General features: G+C 45.1%; 1 protein-coding gene across 1 annotated transcript; it reads left to right on the top strand.

Annotated features, from left to right (window-relative positions):
• The first annotated feature begins 162 nt into the window (after positions 1-162).
• HEPH (hephaestin) lies at positions 163-25,122 on the top strand. The gene is made up of 21 exons (XM_035541185.2): positions 163-402; positions 2,930-3,126; positions 5,356-5,600; positions 6,278-6,490; positions 7,069-7,248; positions 7,673-7,927; positions 8,519-8,687; positions 9,820-9,959; positions 11,031-11,162; positions 12,402-12,613; positions 14,272-14,422; positions 14,737-14,949; positions 15,776-15,986; positions 16,241-16,380; positions 17,180-17,311; positions 18,268-18,374; positions 19,138-19,363; positions 20,846-20,985; positions 21,367-21,529; positions 22,667-22,699; positions 24,014-25,122. The coding sequence occupies exons 2-21, from the start codon at positions 2,966-2,968 to the stop codon at positions 24,256-24,258; spliced, it is 3,468 nt and encodes a 1,155-aa protein (XP_035397078.1). The 5' UTR covers positions 163-402; positions 2,930-2,965; the 3' UTR covers positions 24,259-25,122.
• Positions 25,123-26,563: the final 1,441 nt, after the last annotated feature.

Below are 26,563 nucleotides of genomic sequence, written 5' to 3'. Positions count from 1 at the left end.
CGCCGGCGGCGTCCCCGGGCGCCTTTAAAGGGGCCGCGTCCCGCGGGAGGGGAAGGGCGGGGCCCGGTCCCGGGCCCGGGCCCGGGCCCGGTCCCGGAGGCTGGTGCCGCCCCGGGGGGCGGGCGGGGACGGGCGGGGCGGCCCCGGGGGCGCGGCGGGCGCGGCGGGCGCGGGTCGCCGCGGCCGGCCCCCGGAGGCGGGTCGTGTGCCCCCGGCCCCAGCCCCAGCCCCGAGCCGGCCGTCCCCCCGCGGCGAGGCGTCGCCCCGCTTTACGGCCCAGACTTTGTCCCCGGCGGTGCTCGGTGCGTGCACGGCAGCTCGCGCTGCGCTGCGGGCGCGGCAGGGCAATGGCTCCCAGCTGACGGCTCCGCGTCGGGACCCGCGCCTGCCCCGCTCCGCAAAGTAAGGGTGGGGGGGACGGGTCGGGACGCTGGGTGCGCGTCCCCCTGGGCAGTGGCTTTCCTCGGGTGAAATGGGGGAGAGCCCAGCGCGCGGGCTGATACAGTTAATCCGCTGAAACGGGGGTTGATCGGCCAGCGAACATGTTAAAATCTAGGTTTTCTATTTGTTTGCCACTCCGGTTTTATTAACGGGTCAGCAGCAGTAACTCTTGGGAGTGAAGATTCTGCTATAAAACATCGAGGTTCGTTGACGAACAGAACACACAGTTTGGATTATTTTTTTTTCTTGTCATAGATTTCAATGAAAAATGAACTTCTGGAAGAAGAATGTAAAGGTTATTGACTTTGTTCGCCGTGCATTAGCAGAGTAACTAGATGGTGATCAGATGCTGTGAGGACAATGTGAGGACAGCCAGCCTAGCCTGGGGAGTCTCGGTTGGCCGAGGCTGTACCGCTTCCCAGTGTGCCGCAGGTCCGTGCAGCGCTGTGCTCGGGCGCCAGCACCAGCTCTGGACGGGACCGCTGCGAAAACCCCCGTTAGGCTGTCCGGAAGGTTTCTTCCTTGACTTTTTTGCTCAACACCAGAGCAAATTCGCATGGCATTTAGCCTGCCATGGCTTCTGGTCTAGTCTGGTTTATCAGATAAATGCACCGATGATGCAGTGCTGAACTTTAGTGTGGCAGGCAGGGACTCGGTCACGTAGAAACCGCGGGCTGACACAGCAGGGACTTGTCGGGAGGCAGGTTTCTTGGCCAGCTCCAAGAGTCACTGCTCGTTCTTGGTATGCAGTCTAAGCTTTGCCCTTTCCTAGGATTTGATACTGCTGTCAAAGCCGTTAAGATCAGAGACTGTAAAGATTAGCCCACACCGAATGCCCAGTCTCAGCGGCGCCCAGCCCCAGCTCGGTCTCCCTGGTGCTGGCTGCGGGTTGCAGCTCCCCGAGCCCAGGCCTTGGCTGAGCGTGCCGAGCAGCCCTCGCTGAGAGATGCTTTCTTTCAACTTCTAAATTTAGTGAATGTTTGGAATCAGTAATACTTAATTATAATTAGCTTTTGAGAGTAGGACAGCATGTTTGGAAATCACAGAATTATGGGTTGGAAGTGATATGAATAGGTGTCCTGTCCGTTGGAGTGTACTGGGGTCGAATCACATGTATTGGGCATCAGATCTGGTAAGAGATTTGACAGTTTCCCTGGGAAAGCCATTTGAGTGTGATGCCGTGCTAGCCAAAACCTTACAGAATATCTACTTTTACCGCAAATAAACCTCCAATTCATGTTGTTATTACCAAAGACAAGAGAATAAATAATGACAAGCCTCTTTATAAAAGCAAACAAAACCCGATCTGCTTGATGTGGTGCTATGTCACCATCCCCTTCTTTTTGAAGTTAAAGAAAGCTGATTACCTTAAATATCCTTGATAGATCGCATTTTTCTTATTCTCACATTTCCTGTTTCTCTCTGCTGAGCTTTTTCAAGATTGCTTTTATGTGTATAAAGAGCTGGACATATATTTTAGATGTCAGTTTGGTTATTGGCTGCGTCCAGCTTTAAGTACGTCACCAGATGAGATCTTTCACAAGCATTTTCATGTGATTTGTATTTATTTTCTCATCCATTTTATTCACAAGCTATTTTTTATCCTCTGGTGTAATTCTACTCTTCCATATTGCATCAGTTTCTTCTTTATGCAGGTAGTTTTTCAACAAGATAAAATATTGTGAATACTGGTTCAATTTCATACAATTTCTGCAACTTGCATTGGATCTGTCTTCAGAGTATTTCTCATGCATACACCAAGCTTGTTGTCAATCACAAGTTTTATGAGGTCCTTACTTCATGATCTAGATTATGGAGAAAATAGTTAATATAAGAGCAATCTTGAAAAAAGTTAAAATTTACAACTACTTGATAGTTACTAAGTCATACTTCTCAGGTGGCTTAGTAGAGCAGAGGGATATAGGCAACAGTTAACAATAAAGTTTCTTGTTCAGGATTATTTTCTTTTGCCTTGTACGTGGACCTTTAAGATGATTTGGGACATCGGTATTGGTGAAAAACTGATCACTTTAAATTCCGCTGCCCGTGGCGCGTTCTGCTCAGGACTCCCAGGCCTTAAGATGGTTACACAGCATAGATATTTATGGGTGCCTGCTCTTCTAACAAACACTGTGACTGTTCATCTTATCCCCTACCGAGTGAAATCTTACCAAATTAGCAGCATTTCCTCAATGCTATGAAACATGTAATGTGGCCAAATTGTTCAAAAGACAAAGCAATAAGTTAAACTGTTATGAGAGAAGCACGGTTTACTGGCATAACCTCCATTCACCTTGTGTGTTATGGGGATGATTTCCTTGTTGTCTCAGACCCCATGGGTATTTAATGACCACAGCAGGACTTCTACCTGATGTCCTCACACGCTCTCAAAATGTCCCGTAGTTTCAAACCAGCTAATTTAGGATAAAGTTATGAGGTCATTCTGCTTCTGTTTTACTATGTTTGTTTTTCCTTTTCTCCCAAACAGGCTTATCCTCCAAAAGAGTATTCACTTCTGGCCACGATGGAATTGTTCTGGTTGTTGCTGTTTTGCATCCATTTGCCAAAACCCACGTTTGCTGGAGGCATCACCCGAGTCTATTACCTGGGGATCCGTGAGGTGGACTGGAACTATGCTCCAACGGGAAAGAACATGTTCAGTAATCAAAGCATTGCACATAGCCTGTATGTTTTGCTCTGTAAGAACTGAGTCTGGTTAAAGTCTGCTAGCTTAAACTAGTAATTTTCTGGGTAACTTCATGCGAGTATTCTGGGGCATCTAAGCAAGCAAGAGACAGGATCAAGTGTCTGGTCTTTATGAGCTTAATGGTTAACTTGTTTTATCGTACGAAACTGTACCAGTGGGAAAAAGAATGGTCAGTTTAGTGGAGCATCCAGTGACCAGTGCTGGTTATGCTAGAGGGAAGTACAAACACTCTATAATAGAACAGATTGTGCAATACTCTGCCCTGAGGTTTAATTTTCCTAGTTCCAGCTGGTGATCAGCTTATGTATCCTGAAACATGATGAGTTTTCACCTTGATGTAAATGACTTAATGAAGCTGGCTTGTTCTTATGTAAATGGGATTTCAAGCCTTAGACTGGATGGAGCTTCGTGAGTGAAACCTTAGTTGTTTTAAAAATGTTTTTGTGGGAAAAGTAAATCTGGAAACTGCAGTAATTGCTTTGAGTCACTACAAAAGCAGTTTTTGTTTCTGGTTTTCAAAACCCCAGACATTTTTTCTGTTGTTGTTTTGTTTAGATTTTTTTTGGTCTTGCTTTCCACAGCTTTTTTAAGACATTTGCGTTATTTCCTTTTTCTATGATGAACTGTGTTTATTGACTTGCTCTGTTGTTTACCCTCACATGCCATAATAAATAACATTCGGGGGTTTCAACATTTTCTTTCAAAAGTGACGCAACTGGACTAGGATGGGTTCAAAGGAAAAACAAGGGCCACCAGTTTAGCATGAGAAACTCCCCGTTCTCAGGAGATGCTGAATAGACTCAAATTATTCACAGAAAAGGAAACTCCCCAAAATTCAGGCTAAATAAAGGTGTTTTCACCAATTCCTGCAGTGATAATGAATGCAGTGATTTTTGTTTGCTTTCTCTCATAATACATGAAGAGAAGAAAATGAAGCTAACGACTATTAAATTTGAAGTATTTAAACTGTCACTGCACAGAATTGGTTATTGGGACTTGTACAATGACTGCAGAAGTCAAATTGCTAGCAATAAGAAAAGGATTCGATATGAATATTAGAATTGGTAAAATGCTTGAAGAATGTTTTTTGTTTGGAAGAAATGAACTATGTAGGGAAAGAGGCAGATATGAAAAAAATACGAATTATCCATACACTTTGATAATAGTGGCTCCAGGGATGACCTCAGAAACATGAGCTTTAGACTGTGAGGGGCTGGGCTCTAGCTATACAATGAATGACAAAGGCAATGTTAATTGGTTTTTGCCTCCACTGTTCGTCTTCTGGAGCAATGTGTTGAGTTTGCCTCTGTTTCAGGACCATGTATGTTGCTGTAGCATGATTGATTCTAAGGGGGTGAGAGAAGTAACCCGAGCTCTCACTTAGGCCTGTCCTACTCATACCTGTACCATGACTCATCTCTTATCTACTAAGACATAGTCACAAAGAGCAAATATATTCCTGTGTTGAACTTTAGTACCTGTATGAGTTTTTAACTCTGAAAGCTGATTATGTGCAGAGTACATACCTGCCTGACTTGTCTGTCATACTACAAGTAGCTAAGAATCTGTTGAGTCGAAAAGCATCTTTTAGTCTGGATTTCTGACAGAGCTCATGAGATTCTTTTTTCACCCCTTCTTGTGATCCAGCAGCAAACCCCACAAAGGTGTTGAGATAAGTTTCCAAAGGACCGACAAAGGCGGAAGCGGGAGTGGGAAGGGCTTTGGTCTTCCCACGTCACTTACATGTGATTGTCAGAGAAGCTCCATCTTTTTCATTCTTTGTTTGCACAGTTCAGGGGTGCACTTTGTCCTTTCATGACAAATGGAGGGTGAGGCCATGGCTTTGTGTATCAGCTGGAGTTTGGTATCTGACTGTACTTGTGGCTCTAGCCCCAGGCTTACCAAGGTATAAACTGGCCAGTGTCCTGTTATATTTCATGTGCTCCAAAGCAGACAGTTCTATCACCCAGTACTCACTGTTTCGTGAATAGGTTGTGTTCTGTGTCACAGCAGCCATAGGTGGGAAGAGAAAGTTCGCTGCTGGCTTAGGGTGTGTTAGGGTAGAGCATGGGAGGTTCTCTGTGATGCCGAAAGCTTTAGGGCTTACCTGAGAAAGCTACGTGTCATCGCTACTCTCCTCTGTTACCGACAAGCTGTTTTGTATAATGCATTACTCATGGTGCCTTTCTCTTTTCTGAATTTAACAGAAAGGCCTCAATGTTCCTGCAGCCTGGCAAAGACAGGGTGGGAAGCACATACAAGAAATCTGTGTACAAGCAATATACAGACTCCACCTACACCACTGAGATTCACAAACCTGGCTGGCTGGGGTTCCTTGGACCCATCATCCGAGCAGAAGTGGGGGATACCATTAAAGTACACCTAAAAAACTTTGCTAGTCGGCCATATACAATCCATCCTCATGGTGTCTTCTACAAAAAGGACTCTGAAGGTAAATGAGCTGCTGCCATAATGGAGATGGATTTTTCTGGTTGGGAACTGAGGAGTATACACTGAGGAGAAATGTCTGTAAAGAATCCACAGACTTGGTTAGCCCAGAGCTGTATTGCTGGAAAGCAACTGTATTTCAGTCTTTAAGTGAAGTCACAATGTTGGGTTTGTAGGCTTATGGGTCTGGGAGGAGTTTTGTGACCTGGGCATTAAAGTACACGGTCCAGATCGCTTGATTTTTGTAGAGCTCCCAAGGCTTGCTAGTGGGAAAGTGGCATAGAAAATGTTATATTCGTTATTTAAAGTGTTGCAGTATGAGAGCCATGAGTGTGATAAGCTTCATTGAGCTTCACAGGAATGACAAAGTATGAGACCAAAGAGCTACACATGGCCTTGTTGAAGGCCAAGTAGCAGTAGGCAGAATGGGAATAACCTTTGAGCCTGTGCTGATCTGTTTGCTTGACATGTTGCCTTACAAGGGCTCTGTGACTCAGTTTCTCTTTAATGAATGATATTAAGTGCTATTTCAACCTTGGGATGCTGAGTCTTGCTTTGAAAGCTGCTACCCAAATATATATACACAGCTATCTACTGAGTGTGAGAGGCTCAGTATAAGGTTACATGTTTGGACATCTCTGCTCTTCTTGAATGGATATTGTGATTGCTCAATTGTTCTAGGATCCCTGTATCCTGATATGTCCCCCCAGGATCAGAAGAAGGATGATGCTGTCCCCCCAGGAGGGAATTACACCTATACTTGGACTGTTCCTGAAGATCACAGCCCAACTGCTGATGATCCAAACTGCTTGACCTGGATCTACCACTCTCATATTGATGCGCCAAAGGACATTGCATCTGGGTTAATTGGGCCGTTACTTACATGCAAAGAAGGTAAAAATTCCCAGGGAAAGCAGCTGAGTTTCATTTTATGAAGATTTTTCTGGTGACTTGGATAAGGATGGGATGAGAAGATACTCCAGCGGGCAGCTCCCAGCCTCATGGGAAAATGTGACATGACTGAAGAAGACAGTACCTGTGTTCTGGTTGGGTTCTGATCATTTCATTGTCTTTATCCTCTAGTGGCCAGGCAGGTGAGCTTGTAGGCTTCTTGATCTGAGAGGGCTGTTTAAATCCATGTTAGGAGGGGGAATCTTGCATGAGATCTAGTTTATATATTAAAAAACTAGGGGTACTGTTTGATTTCAGCAGAAGTGAGAACACTGAGGGAGTTGCAGTTCAGCCATGCGGAGCTAGAGCTGCATAGGATTGAGACATGCAGTAGCAGCAGTGTACTAGAAGTGGATGCAATTGCTAGAACTCTGAAGTGAGCCGTGCTAGAATGGTGGGGAAAGCATCTGTCTCTGACTTGTGTGATAAGAAGTTATTCTTCTGTTGGTGTTTTAAACCCTTAAAACCAATGTTTGCTTTTCTGCATGGATGGGTAATCGTTCACCTTTTCTTTACCCTAGGAATACTGACTGGCACTTCTCAAAGACGCCAGGATATGGATGTTGATTTCTTTCTTATGTTCAGTGTGGTGGATGAGAACCTAAGCTGGTACTTGGATGAGAACATTGCGTCATTCTGCACAGATCCAGGCTCTGTAGACAAAGAAGATGAAGAGTTCCAAGAGAGCAACAAAATGCACGGTCAGTGTCATCTTTGTGAAGTTACTGACTTTGCCCAGATACTCTGGGTGTGCCAGTGCTCTAGTATCTTGAAACGCACATTCTGCCATTGTATACCAGGCTGCAGGTAGAGGCAAAAGGGATAGTAGAAAGCTCTGAGATCACGTGCTAAGCAAACGATGTCATAGAGACAGTGGAGCAACTCCAGGGGAAAAAATGTTATTTTGATCTAATCTTTGGCTTGAGTGAGCCTTTCTTAGTTGTTTGGAGATTTTGAATGTGCTTCATGTTAGGAAATGACTTCTGGAACTGAGCTCTCCAGAAGAAGAGGAGGATGAGTTCTGGGTAGGTCTATCCTTCAAATCTGTCTGTATTGTCAGCTGCAGGCAGAAGCTCTGAAGGCACTTCTTCTGATCTCTGATTTTTGACTTGTTTGTTTTTTCAGCTATTAATGGTTTTGTGTTTGGGAATCTCCCTGTGGTGACAATGTGTGCTGGGGATCACGTTTCATGGCATCTCTTTGGAATGGGCAATGAAATTGATGTTCATACAGCCTACTTCCATGGAGAAACACTCAACATTCGAGGCCACAGGACAGATGTGGCCAGCCTCTTCCCAGCCACTTTTGTTACAGCAGACATGATCCCCAGTAACCCTGGGAGATGGCTCCTGAGCTGTCAGCTCAATGATCACATACAAGGTAAGGCAGACACTGGAATGTGTTCCACACGGTGGCCTCCCTTTTTTCTCCCAGTGTGATCTTGTGATGTACTTTGTGGTAGGGGACAGTGCCTTGGGCAGCATTCCCATTAAAAATGTCCATAGTTGAATGGGTGATTCCTTGTCTTGTATAAATTGGGGTGGGTTGGTTATTAATATATATGCCAAGCTTACTAGGGGTGACTTATACCACTGTATGATGTTCCATGTTGGTCACTGGTGAACACTGGCACAGCTGAAACTTAAAATGACGCAGTGCCCTAAGAACAGTAGTCCCTGTAAGAGGCCCTGGCATGGTACATCTGAGGAGAGAAGAAGGCTCTGTTTGCTCTCTGTCCATGCTTATCTAGCGTCCAATATTTAAGGTAAGAAGCTCTGCTTACCAGCAGAAAAAACTCCTTTATGTGGGAAATCACCTTCTAATGACCTTCAAATCATTCTTCTAATCACCTCCCAGCCATGTACCTTTGGGGACAACAGAAAAGGAATGGCTGGTTTGTGGTAGGAAGGTGGGACTGTTTGCTGGCTGAGAGGCATTAAGCCTGTGTGTCCTCCACCATGTTTTGGGCAGCTGGGATGGGGGCTTTCTACGAAGTCCGGCCCTGTTCTCGGCAAGCTCTGGAACCTGCCCTGAAGGGGAAAGTTCGGAAATACTACATAGCTGCAAAGGAATTGCAGTGGGACTATGGACCTTCAGGACATGACCAAAGCAGCGGGAAACAGCTGAGTGAGGCAGGCAGGTAAGCAAAAGGCTGATGGGGGTTTCTAGTATGAGGGGAGGCTGCTGAAGAAAATGTGGGATTTTCTTCTTAGTAAACTACATATCTGCAATTCACATGGATTAGCCCAAATAAAAATGTCAGCTGCTGTAGCTGGACTGTACCAAACGCAGTACTAGGTATCTCAGGGTACTTCACATGGAAGTGTGCTGCTGTGTTTTGTAGCCTTACCTGCAGACTCCAAGAGTCCCAGTTTATGTAGAACATAAGCTGCTGCTTTTCTCTCTGGGCTTCATTTCTGCTTGGTGTGCCTGACCTAGGAAGAAATCCACAGATCTGATAAGCTACTAAGCAAGTGCGTCTTGCAGCAGACACAGGGTGGCAGAGCTAGTCTGCAGATATGCTTCAGTGTAGCCTTGCTGTGGCAAGCAATTTCTAGGAAATTAAATGTAGTGATCTCCATGACAGCTTTCCATTCCATGTGTCAAATGATTGTGATAGCAGTGGTTTCTGAAACTGAAAGAAGGGCATGCCTCCCTCTCCCTTCCCTCCTCTGGGAAGCTGTTGGAGACTGAAGTAGAAATGCAGAGAGGTTAATGATTTACCCAAAGCCATGCAGCAACTCTTCCAGACCATAGAACTGCAAGCTATGTAGACCCGTGACTTGTGCTTGTAACTAAGCTGCTTTTCCTGCAAGGCAGGTTACATCTGTGTGTGTGGTGGAGAGGGTGGTGGCAAAGGAGATAAATCTCTCCTTACAGCTGTTGTGTGTTTACAGTTATGACTGCGGTTGTCCCCTGGGCTGTGTCCCATCTTCCCATTTACTGCACTGCCCTCTTTTGCATATCGTATAGAGAGATGCTGTTCAGACCTGTGCCTTTGAACCTGATTGTTTCAGCTGGGAGAGGTCCCTGTGCCAGCAGTGCTCCCTGAACACAGCTGACATGAGCCTGGAGGGTGAAAATGCTTCACAGTGATGAGCTGTGCTTATTCCAAACCAGAGATGCTCCCCTTGTCTGGGAAAGCTGCTTAATTTGGAGATGCTGCTGGCATTGCCAGAGGGGCATGTTGTAGGGAGTAGGGCTGTGGGGAGGAAGCAGGAGAAAAGACTGATTTCCATAAAAATGACCTGACATTTGCTTTTTGCCTTTAGCCCTGCTGAGAAGTATTTCAAGCGTAGCCTCTACCGAATTGGGGGAGTGTATTGGAAGGCAAAGTATGTGGAATATACTGATGAAAGCTTCCGTGAGGAAAAGCAGCAGTCAGAAGAAGAAAAACACCTTGGGATACTTGGTAGGAATCATCCAGCAACACAAACCCTCTTTCAGTGCCAGTGAGAACAATGGGCTGATGTCAGGAGTTAACTATGCCTTTGTTTCTTGATGTAGTGAGGTATTTTACAGCAGTTACACTTAAGACTGAGGCACACAGGCCTAGGATGTCAGATGGTAAAGCAGAGGGAGTTGCTTTTCTGCTGGGGCAGTCTTCAGAGGTCAGTAGTAAGGGCTGAGGGACACAGTATATTTCTGACAGTAATCAGAGCTACAAAGCAGTGTTTATAGCCAGAGCTAAACAGGTCACAGTACTAGCCCCTAGTTTTATGCTTTTGACTATCTTCAAGGCACAGTACAAACCCCACTTTCTCACAGAAAGCTTCCTCTCCCACGTGGGCTCTCTCTGTTAGAGCCAGGTATCAGTGAAGATGGTAAAGAAAGATGAGAGAAGAAAATAGAGAATCTTCAGAGGGAATTGAATCATATATGAAGGCTGTGCCATACACAGTAGAAGCACATAGGTGTGGTCCAGTTCCCTGCATCAACAGTGACTAATAATCTAATGACACCAGAAATTAGCAACAGCGATACCCGGAGAGGCTACAGAAGGAAAGAGCACATGGATTAATATACAGATTTGTGGGGAAAGAGACACAAGGAAGTATTAAGCAGCTGAATATAAGTTAAGTGGTGGAATTATACATAGAATGGGAGATGCAGTCTAACTGTGAGTCTTGCTGGACCCTGGGAGCCAGGGAAAACAAAAGGACTAGGGTTGCCAGCAACAGCCACATTCCTATAGGAAGACAAATGAGGGAATTCTTGGATATGACTTCATACAAACAAATTACAGTTCTTTTCTACTAAACTAAACACACTGAAAGAGCAATCAATGAAAAATTCTGGTCAGATAAATAAGCAACATCCACAGGGGGAGCTGCATGAACTCATTTGACCTGATCCCCCATCTACCTCTGCTCTGAATCTTCTCCCATCAGCCCTGGATCAAAGGTGGCCCTGCCTTGTTTGGTTCATGTGGTTGTCCTGGGATTTGCTCTGTTGCTGACACTCACTCTCTGTGTTTGTGTAGGTCCTGTGATAAAAGCTGAAGTTGGTGACACCATCCTGGTGATGTTTGTTAACAAAGCCTCCTGGCCGTTCAGCATCCAGCCTCATGGAGTGTCTTATGGGAAGGCATGGGAAGGGATGCGGTACCATGATGGTTTGTGGCTAACATTTTTAAATTAATTGTGCTGGGTCTCTCTGGGAAGGAGTTAAATTTCCCTGCAGCAGCCCATATAGTGCTGTGCTCTGCACTTGCAGCAAGACCAGCATTGGTATCACACCACTGTTACCTGTTGCTGAGCAGTGCTGGCACAGCATCAAGGTGCTCTCCAAACCCCCTAAAGCCAGTAGGTGTTGGGGTGGCAAGAGGCGAGGAGGGTCATCGCCAGGGCAGCTGACCTAACCTGACCACAGCGATGTTCCGTACCACAAGGTATCACACTCAGCAATAAAAGGTAGAAAAGGAGAAGGAGAGGCAGGGGCTCTTGTTATGAAGACTTCTGTCCTCCCATACAACCAAGACACTTTTTGAGGCCCTGCTTCCCAGGATGTGGAAGAACAGTGCTTGTTGATGGCAAGTAGAGAGTAACTGGTTTTGTCCCATCTTTGCTTCCATGAGGCCTTTGCTTGATTTTTTCTTTTTTTTATTATTATTATTTCTATTCCCCCCCTCTTTATTTTCCTTTTAATTGAATTATCCTTATCTCAACCCATGAACCTGTTTTGTCACATAATACTTTCTTCTCTTCCTCTTGTTTTGAGGAGAGGGAGGGAGAGATTGGTTGTCGTGGAGTTTAGTTGCCCAGCAGGGTAAAACCACCACATTAATGCTAATCCTGGTGGTGGAGCTCCACAGCCTATGTCTCCTCCGTGCTATGAAGTTCCTGCATCCAGGAGAGACTGGGTGTGCTCTGGAGCCTGCCTGGTCCTCTGAGCCTGCCTGAGGCCTCAGAAGAGGAGTCATTCTGCAAAGCTCATGCCCAGAGAGGGTGTCTGAGGGAGCATGGTTCCAGGGGTGCTATTTTTGTGAATGAAACTGGGAAACCAAAGCTCAAACCATTTCTAGCTGTCTGAGACCCCAGTGAGCAGGGAAGCATTCCCAATGCACTCCAGCTTAGGTAACCACACGCTTCCAACATTCATCATCCCGGATGCAGCTGGATCCATTTTGTTATTTGCTGTCACCATGCCCATCTCTGCCTTGACACCAGGGAGGAATTTCAGTGATACTGAGAGCAGCTCTGTGTGTGCCCTCTGAATACTTCCACTTCCATCCTCGAGACGTCTGCTGTTTTGGTGACATGAGTGAAAGCCAAGTGTGAATGTAACTGGTGAGAAGATGCAACTAGTTTGTACAGGGACCTTGAGAATAACCACCCCAATCTCTGTTTTAAAGGTCTGTCCCAGCATGGTGTTTCTGTTGCACCTCTGCAGAACTTTACATACAGATGGACTGTGCCAAAGCATGTTGGGCCGACATCCAGTGACCCTCCCTGCCTGACCTGGTTGTACAGCTCTGCTGTGGACCCTGTCAAAGACTCCAGTTCAGGCTTGGTAGGCCCTCTGGTCATCTGCAAGCCAGGCACTTTGGATGACAACAACAAACAGGTAAAAAGGATTTTCCTGTTGCACTGTTACAAGGAAACAACCTGGCAGAGAGAGGAAACATCAGCAAACATTAGGGAACACAATGAAAACAAATGTGCGACAGTGTGAGTCCAGAGAGTCTAATTAAAGTCTGTTAACATCATGTTAACGTCATGTTAACAACATGTTAACATCAGGGCACTTGTGTGCCACAGTTCTGGTGGGAAAGGCTAGCATTCTGGACTCACAAGGGCTGCCCTTGAAATAGTTTCTGGGCTTTGCTTTAAAACAAAGTACTTTTTTCAGAGGCATGTGAAATGTTCATTGCAATCTCAGAAACACCAAAAAAGCCATCTTGACGTGCTTACAGATGAAAATCTACATGGTGTGCTTGAATGATATGATGCTTTGAGGTTTGGGTGAGCCTTATTTATTCTGCAAGGTCAGCTAATTTTCAAGCATAGCTGACTACAAAAGAAGCATATGAAAATCCATCTTGTTCTATGGCTTTGATGAAAGATAGGTGAAATCTGAAGGGTGACCAGAACTTCCTCTTGGAATTTTATTCGGGGATGTTCTACTCATTGCAGTAAGTCCTGGGAAGAATCTAAATAAATATACCGGGGAAGTGCAAGATGTTAACAGACTTTTGTTGTGAAAAACAATAGGTGGCAGAAAAATAGCCTACTGTCATCCTACCTACATAGCAGTTCAGATCAGGCAGTGGCTGAGAAATCTGAAAATAGCTTCTACTGAGCATCTGTAGTGGAGTTTGCTTTCTGCCTGCTTTCACTGGTGGCGTGTTGTAGCTAAACTAAGAGTTCAGAAGAGATCAGCATGTTCGTTAGGGTAGAACTGTGAATCTTCAGAGAGGATCAAGGATATATAAAGCCCACTACATGAAGGAGCTGTGGTAATGATGAAACACTTACAGGCATTAAAAGGGTGTAAACAAAACAAAGACAGACTTGTCTGGAAAGGTAGGACAGGGAAAAACCACCTGGGGTAGCAGTTCTGGCTCCATAATATTAGGCAACCCTTTAATGAATGGTTAATTGGGACAGGTGCACAGCCATTCTGCACATGCCTCTGTGCCCCACTGGAAAATGCTTAGCCCTCTCTGCAGGGTGTCCTTCTGGGTACAGCTAAGGAAGCTGATACCAAAATGAGCATCTGGACAGCACAGTCGATGTTCTGTTAATGGGGAAACGCACCATCATATGGGATGCATTTCTTAGGAGAATTAATATTTTTACGATTTTAAGGTAATAAAAAAACAAAACAACAACAAAAAACAAATTCAGGCCTGTGGTAGGAGGAAGGAGGGGTGGAACATAGTCATCAGCCTGCCCCACCAGCCAAGTTCTGTTTTTAGGTCTGATGTGGGTGGGTGGTAAAACCTACACTAAATGTAAGGGTGGTGGGGGAAGGAGACAATGCAGTAATATTCTTGGGCACGTGTTGATCACTTCACTTGAGCAATATCAGGACAAATGCATAAATGGTGCCTCTTGTGAAATGAAAGATAAAATATTCAATTTGAGTAAAGGGACAGAGCCCTGGCCCTCTGTGAGCCAAGTTAGAAGATAAAGACGAAAGTGAGAGCCAGACAAAACAGCTTTATCTGCAAGGATAGTTGATTTTAAAAATTAACAGCCATCATTGTGATTGTATCTTAGAAAGGTATCGACAAAGAATTTTACCTTCTCTTCAGTGTGTTTGATGAGAACCTCAGCTGGTATTTAAATGCAAACATAAAGTACTATTTGAGGATGGAAGAGACTTCTGTGAAAAAGGATGATGGCTTTGAGGAATCAAACAGGATGCATGGTATGGCCTGATGGTGTTCTGTGGACAGTGGGACTGAACCTGTAAAACACGTCCGGGTATTCACATTAAGTCAGAGCTGGGATGCTGGAGTGGTTGTGTGTTGTATTGGGCTGAAATTAAGTGAAGCTACAGAGCGGGTGGGATGTTGGACAAGAAACACGCTGTCTCAGGAAGCCTGTCCTGAGTGTATTCAGGGGCAAATTACAAGGAAGATGCTTTTCCACTGGCAGGCCTGCCCTGTCCCAGTATATACACAGAATGAATCTCTAGGCGGATGTCTACCTGCAGAGAGTAAATTGTTTTCTCCTTTGCAGCCATCAACGGATTTATGTTTGGTAACTTGCCTGGGCTGGATGTTTGTGAAGGAGACAATGTGTCCTGGCACCTTCTGGGCTTGGGCAGTGAAGCAGATGTACATGGAGCTGTGTTTCAGGGAAATACCCTGCAGATGAATGGGATGCGGAGAGATTCAACCAGCCTGTTCCCCCACACATTTGCTACTGCCTTCATGCAACCTGATAACAAGGGTAAGTGTCTATGTATCTAACTTAGTGTCAGGAAAAGTCTCCAGTTGTGATATTTGCTCCTATGGCTGATTCATTAGCATGATGTGAACTTGTGTGTTACAAGCATTACAAGCTGAGCTGTGCTTTAGATCATGTTTGGCCCCATTTACAACCCCAAAGCTCTTATCTTTGCATCTGCTTCTGGAGAAGAACAGGAGATACAGGATCTTGTTCTATATTGTCCCAGGCTGATTCTCTAGTCTGCTGCTTCTTCCTATTAAATATTTGTAGTAATAGCCCTGATGGACTTTGCTGCCTGTTGTCTATGGAAACATGCAAACACATCTTTCAGAATCAAGTAGTAGAGATGTCGGTGCAGTTCTGCTGTCCATGGCTTGCAGAGGTTCACGTTAATTTCAGACCCTTGTCTTCCCAGTCTGGGATTAAACACGCAATGCCATGTCTCATTCATGCAATGTGATGGCCTCTGCTGCTGCAGCTTTTCTCCTCCCCTTAACATTTGCAGGCTTGACTTCTTACTTAACCAGCAGTGGTAGCACAATTGTTACCTCATCTGTTTCTTTACATCTAATAAGCTGGTTACAGTGTGTGTAAGACAGCTTCCCAAGATGATTTTTGTGTAGGATTTTGTTGTGCCATTCCTCACTGGTGTCTCTAACAACCCCTTTTAATCTCAGCCTATGGCAACCAAGCTCCCTACACAAACACTCAGCTATACACAGCGCAGATACCGATGTCAGCCATGTCACAAGCTGTGCGTGGGAAGCAGCTGTTTCCTGGGATCTTTAAGAGTAGCTGTTTTCCTTGTTTGTGCTGCCTCCCTCAGGGGTTTTTGAGATCTACTGCCAGACGAGCAATCACTACCAGGCTGGGATGAGGGAACACTACTCCGTTTCCAAGTGCGGCAAGAGGGATCTGGCTCCTGCCCCTCCGTACAGGGGGGTGCGCACCTATTACATCGCAGCAGAGGAGGTGGAGTGGGACTACGCGCCGGACCGGAGCTGGGAGAGGGAGCGGCACAGCCACTCCACAGAGAGGTACAGCTCCTCTTTTGGGGATGCCTTGGGCAAGGATTTTTCGGTAGACCTTGGTAAAGTCAGTCAGGGCAACATGGCCAGGTGTGACATTGTGCATATGCTACTGCTGGGTGCTGATGGAGCCGCTGCCCTCAACCTTTGCAGCTGCAGCAGGTCTCTGGGAAAACTGTCAGCTGGCAAAACTCCTGCCAGAGGTTAGCTGTTTATTTCCCATGAGCATTTGAGTAACACAGCACTCGTTCTGCATTTCTCAGCTACGCCGATATATTTTTGAACAACGAGAATGGGCTGCTTGGCTCCCGGTACAAGAAAGCAGTTTACAGGGAGTACACTGATGGGACTTTCAAGACTCGTAAGGCCAGGATGAATGGTGATGAACACCTGGGGATACTAGGTAAGGAAGTGTGCAAGGGGTACATTTTCCATTCACACAGCAGTGGGACTTGGACGCCAGTGATTCAGTGGTTAAGGGCTGTAATCTGAAGGCCTCCCACATACTCAGACATCTGCTGTGTGTGCAAGCATGAGGAGAAATTCAGACTTGTCTGTTGTCCAGGCCTGCCAGCCATGGAGAAAGCAGTAAAGGGGGTCCTGAGTACAGCTTGTCCTAGAAGGCTGGGTTCTTAAGCCTGCCTTTGCTGCCAGATTTCTTCCATGTCTCAAGCAAAGCATTTTTCACAACAGCATTTCTCTAGCTGTGAAGAAATAACTGCTGCCTTCTGTAGAGCAGTCTGAGAGATGTAGGTGAAAATCTGTAGCTGTGAAAAGAAATGCAGTTGGGATAAAAGCAGTCTGGCTTTGGGAAGTGGACAAGCATGCTGCAATGTTGATGAAGTCTATGGAGACAGCTGTTTTATGAAACCAGGACTTTAAGTGGTGACAGAGCAGCAAAGTTGAGGCAGTGTGTGTCACTTGAAATAGGCTGCAGCTCTGATTTGTGACATTGTTGAGTCAATTTGAATATTACTGGTCTTTTTTGAAACTAGCGCCATGGGATGATAAAGATGTTGCAAACTTTAGTATAGCAGTATTCAGAAATTAAGGAAGAGGAGAGAGAGGAAGCATCATAAATATTGTAAGGGAAGATCTCTGGGGAGAAGAGAATGAAAAAGTGGTACGAATATTCTTAGGAGATATACTGATAGTTTTTTCTGTTACATATTATTGCTATAGCATATTATTGCTGTCTCCAGGTCCTTTTCTGGGGGCAGAAGTGGGAGAGATTCTTAACATTGTGTTCAAGAACAATGCCACACGACCCTACTCCATTCATGCACACGGGGTGCTGGAAAGGCAGACAGGGCAGCCACAAATAGCAAACCCTGGTAAGTCACCATGTTCTCAAGCCTTGTTCCTGTACAAACTTAGGAAGCTAACTTTAGCCTACAGCTAGGCTTGTTTCTTTAAATAGGCTTAGAGATACTTGTTTTCTTCTGGCGGAGACCTGGAACTGAACAATAACTGGTCTTTCAGGTTCACTCTTTTTTCTGTGATCATCATTTGTGTGGGAAGCCCAGGGTAATTCATATTTCTGCTGTGACTTTGGGATAAGCATAGCACGGGTTTTCTGTACGGCCTTGTTCTTAATACTGAGCATGGTTTGTAAGAAGGAGAAAGGTGATCACTGCTCACAGCTTAGTCAGTTCTTGGTAGTAGCCCATGGCTGATGAGCCATGATGGAGAAATCTGCTTCTTTTCCTTATGACCTGTGTGTTTTGTGATGTGCATGGTTGCTTGTCAGAATGCTGACTGAGGTCACCAATTTCTTTCATGTTCCGGATGCGAATTTATTTAATCTTTTGGTCCCCTTCAACTTTCACGTTCTTCAGAGCAGGCTATGCCTCTGCAACAGACAGGCTTTCAGGTGGGCCCTGTCTTTCTGAAATGTATTACTAATAAGCAAAACAGTAATTTCAAAAAGGAATTTGAATGAGCATCATAAATATCCTTCAAAGAGACGAATGATCATCTCAAGCTCCATTGGTACTGAAGAGAGGCAGAATTCCCTTGGTCTGGTCTAGTTCCAAACATGGCAAATAAAACAGAATTGTGCCAACTCCTATTAGTGTGTGCCTCCTGTCACCCCTCTACTTCATTTGTGAGAGGGGAGCTTCCATCCTGCTTTTCAGTGCCTGACGGAAGAGAAACGTCCAACAAAATCAGAATTGTATTTACACTTCTGAGACAGGGTCGTCTTTTCTTGTTCTGCTTTGCATGCTGCTCAGCAAGCTGGCAACTTGGTTTATCACATTGGTGTTAACGGTGCTTCTCTGTCCCTCAGGTGACATAGTGACATACCAATGGGAAGTTCCTGAGAGGTCTGGTCCAGGGCCAAATGATTCAGCCTGTATCCCTTGGATCTACTACTCCATGGTGGACCCAGTAAAGGTAAAACAGAAGAAGCTATAACCAGAAAACCATGTTTAGACCATTTTTTTGTCCCCTCTAGAAAACAATGTGAGTTGAATACAGTTTAGGTATTGACCCAGGTGAGAGGTATAAGAACCATCTAGTGATAAGTCTAGCATTCTCCTGGGAGAGGGAATCCTCCAAATTTGTTATGTTTATCAATTATTTTTTTCCTAATGCAAACCTGCATGAAGCAATTTTATGTCACCTTGAAACTAACCTTCCTTCAGTTTTTTTGCAGGATGTGGGAACATCTCCTAGTGAGTCCTGGCTTGTATTGGTGAGATCAACAGGGTTAATTTAGAAAGGCAGGAATTATCCAAATTTAGGCCATATGAGTAAAACAGAGAGATTTGAGCATTGCTAGGTTCTACTGTCGTAGCACTGATTTTACAGGGAAACAACCTGATGGATCCTGCAGTAAAGCATCACATTAAATCCAGAGATCATTGTCTTTTTATCTCAAGTTGCAGATGTTTTTGCAGCCACAGAGTGAAGAGTATTTTGATATCATTCATGTTTATGACTTTTTGATTTGCATTCATAAGAGCATGTATAGTCACTGCTCTTGTGCTCTGCTAGCTGATTTTCACCAATGAGAGTACTTATACAGTAGCACAGTTTATTTTAAGCGGGGTGATGCAGGGAACAGTGAACATGGTTGCTGAAGGGCAAAGAGCTGTGTACAAAAGTCAGGGTGAGAAGATCCTTGCCTTAGATTTTTATCCTTTGTTCGGATTAGGATATGTACAGCGGTCTGATTGGACCCCTGAAGGTCTGCCGGAAAGGGGCACTGCAAACTGGCGGGGTCAGAAAGGATGTAAAGAGGGAGTTTGCTCTGCTGTTCCTGGTTTTTGATGAAAATCAGTCCTGGTACTTGGAAGAGAATGTGCAACGTTACAGTAAGGGAAATCACAAGGATATTGACCTACTGGATGAAAGATTTGTGGAAAGCAACAAAATGCATGGTAATGTCTATTAGGCACCTAAGCACTAATTGCTATCTATGCAAAGTTGAACTTGACTCTGTGACTTCTGTAAGTTGTCAGAAAAGCCCAGAAAACAAGAGCCTGACTCAAAATAAATGCCATCCCTCTTTTCCCTCATCAGTGGCAAAAACATAATTAAATTCTGTATTTCTCAGTATTATAGCACATACATGACACAAATGTTTGATCTACAATGAAGGCTGATCATTATGGCTGTCCTTCTCAGGAGGAATAGCAAGACATGGGGCAGAGAGGTTAATATCTAATGTGTCTGAGTGACTCCGGAGAGGAAATAATATTAAATGTGAAATTAATATGTCAGACTGATGTCATTCTGTTCATCTTAGGACCATAACAATATGTTAGGTTTCAAGTTAATTGACCAGGCTGTGTGGTTGCAATACACAGGCTAGTTCTTTTAGCTGATTTTCAAGAAAACTATTCCTGCAATAGTAGAATGAACAGATTTTTCTAAATTCATGTGGTGTTTGATTTTCCTAGATATTATGTCTGGATCTACCTAAAATATTCTCTGCAAATGCCAAGGGGTTCATCTTGATGAGATGAGAAGAGCAGAGAGTTCCGTTATATGTGCTATTACTACTCCTTATTTTGTGTAGGTGATACAAAGAATCCCCAAATACTCATGTCCATTAAGTTATATTTGTCAACTCAATTATTATAATAGCTAGCAAAAGCAACACTGAAGCTGAATGCTTGTTTTGGGCTGCAGAAAGTGCCTATGGCACACCTGGGAGTTAAACACAGGCGTTCCTGTCCTCAGATCATGTCTCTTTCCATCTTTTTCCCTCTGCCATCTACACATGGAAGTTTCCCTGTGTGCTCTGTCATTCAACTCACTCACTGTTTTGGTTCCTTTCCTGCATTTGCAGTCAAAGCAGTATTCCTTCTTGCTGTGCTAATTATGAAATGAAGTTCTACCATGTAGTGATTTTTCAAATGATCAGCACATAATGTGTGCAGCCAGCATGAGACATATATAATGACAGGGTTGCCTTTTGGCAGAAATTACCTGTTTTCATTGTTCAGTAAGCAAATGGTTCAGAGTTTTATGTGTATATATGTATATACATATATTTCCCTAGCACTGAGCCAAAGCTATTTTACACATCGAGACTTCCAGAAGCAACTCTCTCTGCTGGCTGACTCCAGGTTTTCAGCAAGTAGCTTTCGAGATTTATTTGAGATGAGCTTACAGTATGGCTTTGTATGCAAGTCATGTCTTCTGTTAACAAAGTGGATAAGTAGCTGAGCTGTAAAAAGACCGCCAAACTTTTTGGGAGACTGTCATATGGAAGACATGAAACACCGATGCACTAGTTCCTAGATGAGCTTTGAAGCATCTAACTTGTCTAGCATGTTCTTCTTCTGAGATGGCTCAGCATCTTTACCATTTCAATAACAGCCTTTTCTACTTTCTGCATGTTATTCACTGCACAGCGATCAATGGGAGGCTCTATGCAAACTTGCCTGGGCTGACCATGTTCCAAGGAGATTGGGTGAACTGGTACCTGCTGGGAATGGGTCAGGAGATTGATATCCACACAGTCCATTTTCATGCTGAGACCTTCATATACAAGGTAAGAATATCCTGTAGATAATGAAATGGGGACTGGCCACTGATATCATCCCTTTTGTGTGACTCTGGTTTGAACTTCGTGAATGATTTCACAGCAACTTCACCCAGCTAGGAAAGGGATGTGGTTTTACACATCCAGATCCAACTGACTGAGCCTCTGTATTGTGCTGATATGTCTAGCTAAACCCTTCTCAGGATTAGGCATTACCAGGTTGTATTTGTTTTCACAGTTGCAGCCCTGGAGCTGCTCTATGAATCTGGTGTAGAACTTTTATAAACTGTAGTAGCACTGACGTGATCTCTAGTGACACCAACAGAATCCTTCATTACTCAAGAGACGTACAGAGCGCTGCATGCTAACAGTCTCCCTTCCCTTTGGCAGAATGGCAAAAGCTACAGAGCAGATGTTGTGGATCTGTTCCCTGGGACCTTTGAAATGGTGGAGATGTTGGCTGGGAACCCTGGGACATGGCTGCTTCACTGTCATGTATCTGATCATATTCATGCTGGCATGGAGATACTCTTCGAAGTCTTGCCTAAACCAGGTTGGAAATATTGCTGCTTGTTACCGTGAAATGTATAACAGCACTTTCCACTAATGCTACTAAATCCTGTGTTTGCATCATACTTAGCAACTCTTTCATACCATAAACTGCCAGTTAATTGAGTGGATAATTGCTATTAATTTAAGATATTCCTTTGGAATATGGTAACACCTGCAGCTGGAGTTAAACTCTGCAAACCAATTTGTTACTACTTTGCCTAGGGTGGTGTTATGAGTTTTATTTTAGCTTGAGTTTGGGAAGCAATGTTCAGCTGTCAGCTAGCAACTGTTGTTATTAAGAATATTACATGTGATCTGAATGCATGTCCTAAGGCTTCTCATTTCACCAGGAAACAATGGAAGGTGTTCAAAGATAAGTGACACTGTTCTGGGTTTGGCTGCAGTGGAGTTAATTTTCTTTGTAGCGGCCTGTACTGTGCTGTTACCAGAACAGCACTGATAACACACTGATGTTTTAGCTGTTGCTGAGCAGTGCTTACACTGCATCAAGGTCTTCTCTACTTCTTAGTAGCTTGTGGTGGGCAAGAGACCGGGAGAGGGCACAGCTGGAACAGCTGACCCAAATTGACCAAAGGGATGTTCCAGGCTGTAGCACATCATACTCAGTAACAAAACCGAGGGGAAGTTTTTCCAAAGTAGCCATTGCCTAGGGTCTGGTTGGCTATTAGTCTGCTTGTGGTGAGTGATGGCTTTTGCACCACTTGTGGGGATCTTTTTGTTTTGTTTTGTTTGTTTGTTTTGTTTTGTTTTCTCTTTCACTTACCTTTATCTTGACCTACAAGTTTTTTCTCACTTTTGCCCTTCCAGTCCTCTCCCCCATCCTGCTGTGGGGGGACCAAATGACCCTGCCAGCCGGGATAAGCCCACACTTAAAGACACTGATTGTGCTTTTTTCTCAGAGGGTTGTGCAGTGGGAGGGAGTCTGCTCTTGAAGCAGGTAATGCAAAAACACTCTTGGTGTGATGTGGAGAGGGAAAACATTGACAGGAGAAAAGAAAACATACAAGCCTTGGAAAACCGTGTTGGCATCTGGATCTGATCCTTGCCAGAAGTGCCATGTTCTGGACTTGATTTGTTCGGCCCAACACCTTGTCACCCATTTTTTGTTTCCTTTCAGAGCCAGTGCTTGAAGTTCTAAACTACAATGAAGGTATAGTATACCTTGTATTGCTAAAAAGTGTGTGTGCGTGTGTGTGTGGCAAAGGAGGAAGAGAACTCTTGTCAGTATGGAGATCTAGATTTGTAGGATGAGGAGGGAGAAGCACAACCACCATTTACAGCCTCTCCTCAGCCATGCTGGGCAGGGTGTTAGCCTGAGGCCTGGCTACTGATGGGTAACAGGGAGGTTCCAGGTGAGTTTGTTTATCTGTCCTCTAAATGTCTGTGCTCTGATGATAAAACTAAGACAGACTTGTTAGGCTTGTTTGGCCTTGTCAGGTCAAAAAGTCTAGTGTCCTCGCATCCTGCTGTGCTTCTGTGTATGGATTTATCATACAAGCAGAGATTCAAAGGGTCTTAAAGGAGAATGTTGCAAAGGAGATGATTTTTCTTATGCTTTTCAATCAAAGCTTATGGGGGCGTCTTAGATTATTTCCTGGAGGTAGAAGTGTGAAGAGATCATAGTGGTGATTTCTTCCCATGACTTTTCATCTGTCTCCACAAATGCTCCTTTTTTTTTCAACTGCTTTGAATAAATCCATCTGAGCTGATTTCAGAGCCAGCTTAGATCAGCTGAAACACAACCATCTGTCTACAAGTCTTCAGTCCCTCTCCACTGATAGTTCTGCCGTGTTCTTCTCGGCAATGTTTTCCTCACTCAAAATGAGTGTAAAGAAGAGGAGTAGGAAATGTCACAGCAGTACTGACAATATTTAAGTAATTTGATTTTACACTCTACTTGAACATCAGCATGTATGTGCTCACGAAGCAAAAAACCTTGACTGACAGCCGTTATCCAGGCAAATAGCTGCCTTTCTCAAAAGGTTTCTGCTGCCTCACCGTGGAAGCTTAAGAACTCAGGATCTGAAGTGACTTACTGCTGGTGTGGCTGAGCAAGTGCATTCTGGAAAGTGGTGGCCTGGGCAACTGCAGAAGCTGGGGGAGGGAAGCTTGGAGCAGGGTGGGAAACTCGCAGCAGTCTCAGTCTGGATGCATGTTCTCTTCTCAGTTCTTTTCCTAGCTTGGCCACTGACTCCTCACACAACCTTAGACCACCTCCTTTATGGTGGGTTTAGCAGTGGTTAGTTGATAGGGCTGAACAGCTCTGAGGTCTTGGGGTGGAGTGAATTAGGAAAAGAACCATTTATTCTCAAATTTGTGTGACCTGAGAGATGAGGGTCTGTCGGATGGACAGTGATTGGGTCTGCTTTGACTTGCTTTGATTGTGTTGGGTCTTTCTTTAGCTTCTTTTCGGTTGTATTATTTCTGGTTTTCACTGGCACAATCTTTTTGTTTTTTCTCTCAGGGACACCACTGGAGAATATGGATGAGTCCCAGAAGGTCAGGCTTTTTGGAGCTAAGTTGCCTGTAGGGCAGGTAGAAGCTGCAGTCATCTGTCTAGCTGTTGCAGGCTTGGTCCTCCTCCTGATTGCTGCTGTCCTTCTGGGAGTTGTCATCTACCTTGAGAGGCAAAGGAGGCTAAGACGCAACAGGAGGTCTATCCTGGATGATGGATTCAAACTCATGTCTCAAAAGAATTCAGGGCTATAAAAGCTTTGTACAAACTTCTGGCTGTGTGCTTGGAGCAGAGACTGGGTCATTGTCTACAACAAAGATTTTGGGGCATCATTTCCATTGTACACTAGACTTCTAGGAGCTAAGGAGGGAAAGCTGGAGCCCTGACCTCTTTGTTTATCTTCCTCATCACTCTGCTCTGTAATGAAAATATCTATCCAGGAGAGACCTGAGGACCCTTTCAATCAACTCAAGACAAGCAAAAGGAGTAAAAAGGTCCTTCTAAAATACTTATCCACAAGAAAGAGAGGAAATATTTCCCATATTTTCTTCACTCCAGAACAACTCCACTTGGTCTTTCTCAGCAGAAGAGCTTAGTCCAGATTCCAGTCTTGCTCCTTTGCCAAAGCCGAGTCGGATATTGTCTCGCAACAGACCTGTGAGCCTTTAAATTAATTAACCTGAAGGGGGAAAATAATCTGTGATTTTTTTGTGAATCAAGTAAGAACGCAGAAGAGAAAATGTTAGTTTAGAGTTGAATTGCTGTTTTTTGATGAGTAATTGGACAGATGTAAATTCAGGGCAGTGCATGTCACAGTGTCTGCGAGAGCTCCACTGGGGAGCATGACCACAGCTGTGCCTCACCATCAGCCTCACTGATGCATCCTTGTGCTCTCAGTACCTCGGGTGATGGGTTCTGATACCACGTGTCCTGTGCCTTGTGCTGGGAGATCAAGCTTCGCCAGTGCTGCAGAGCATCCCGGTGACTTCCCTGTGTTGCAGTTCTGCCAGTGAAGTGCTGCACCTCAGCATCTGTACAGCTCCTTGTGCAGCAGGAGCAAGAGTGCTGTGGTGTTCTGTGATGTGGTTTGTTCTCTCAAATACATTTTACTGAAATTATCTCAGGAGTTCGGCTGTTGCCAAGTTAATGCCATGAGCTGAGCTAAATTCTTGTGTGAGCTGCAGTTCGTGTTTGGGGCAGAAAAGTGGGAATGCTTCCCCCCAAGGTGAAGGACAGCAGTGACATGCTGCTGCTGCTGGTCCCTGTGGGAGAGGGGCTGGGGGCTGGGGCTGTGGTGCCCCCCAGCCTGGGGAAGCGCACGGGCTGGTGCCTGCTGGAAGCAAGAGTGCTGCAGGGGGTGGCACAGCCCCCAGGAGCCCAGAGCTCTGCACTCATCGTGTCCCCCAGCTGCAGCCGTGCCCACGCAGCACAGCCACGCTACCCTGCACATCAGGCACCAAGCGGTTCCTCGTGAAGTACCCATCTGCCTGCCTCTCCCACTGAGACCCATTGTCTAAATGGGTGTGGGTTGGTGCTTACGTATTTCTGTCCCTGGTTTTAAATTGGAAAGGGTAGAAAAGAAATCCTTTCTGTGTGGCTTTCAAAGGCAATTAAAGCAGAGCTAGCTAAATGGCTCTAATGACAAGAGACTGCTGTAGGCTCTTTAGGTGTATCAGCTCTGTTTTATTCAGAGCAATGGTTATAACGTGCTTAATCATGCTCAATTCATATTGCATCCCTGCGTATTTCCAGCTGCTCTTTACTTTGGCAAAGGGGGAGAAAGCTCATTAATTTCCTTTCATTACACTTCATTAAGACTAGTGAAGGGCTGGAGGGCTGTTGAATGCTCTGAACATGGGCGCTCTGCTCATTGTCAGCCCTGGTTCAGCTGCTGCTGCAGACCAGAGGTTTTCAAGCTCCCCACGCCTAGGCAAATTTCAGAAGCTCACAAGTGAGAACTGGGCAGGAACCCTTTACCTCCTCCCCCCCCCCACCTTCCACCTCTATCCCATCTTGTGAAGAAACAGATAAAATGTTCTCAGCCCACTCTGAGATAAAGGAGTTATTTTAAAGGCCGTTCACTTTCCTCAAGGAAGCAGAAAGGAGGAAGTTCTCCTTTCTTCAGGCCCACACCTGGGGGCCAGGCCCCTAAGCTGGACAGCAGCAGGCCTGGGGGTCAGTGCTGGCTCCGAAGCAGGGAAGCATGGGGATGAGGGCGGGATGTCTGGACTTGCGTGTACGTCCTGAACAGGGGGCTGTCAGAGCTTCTCCAGTGAACGGTGGGCTTTGGGCCACGTGGAACGTGAGTGGTGGAGGTCTCCAGCTTTGGCTGGTAGGGCGGGCTTGAGCCCACACCCTAGAGAGGCCCTCAGCTGCGTGGCTCTTCTGAAGAGGACTGTGTCCTCTGATAAGCAATTTCACCCCAGACTGAGAAAACTCAAGAGAAAGCTTGGACAAACCCCATCATTTTGACAAAGCTTTTTGTTGGGGGAAGGAGGGAGGAGAGGTCGGAACAAAACCCGGTGTGATGAAGAACAGTTTATAAGCAGCTTCACAACT

This window comes from Cygnus atratus, chromosome 13 (assembly GCF_013377495.2).
Source record: "Cygnus atratus isolate AKBS03 ecotype Queensland, Australia chromosome 13, CAtr_DNAZoo_HiC_assembly, whole genome shotgun sequence".
Classification (NCBI taxonomy): Eukaryota; Metazoa; Chordata; class Aves; order Anseriformes; family Anatidae; genus Cygnus; species Cygnus atratus.
This window is presented reverse-complemented; position numbering and strand designations above follow the sequence as displayed.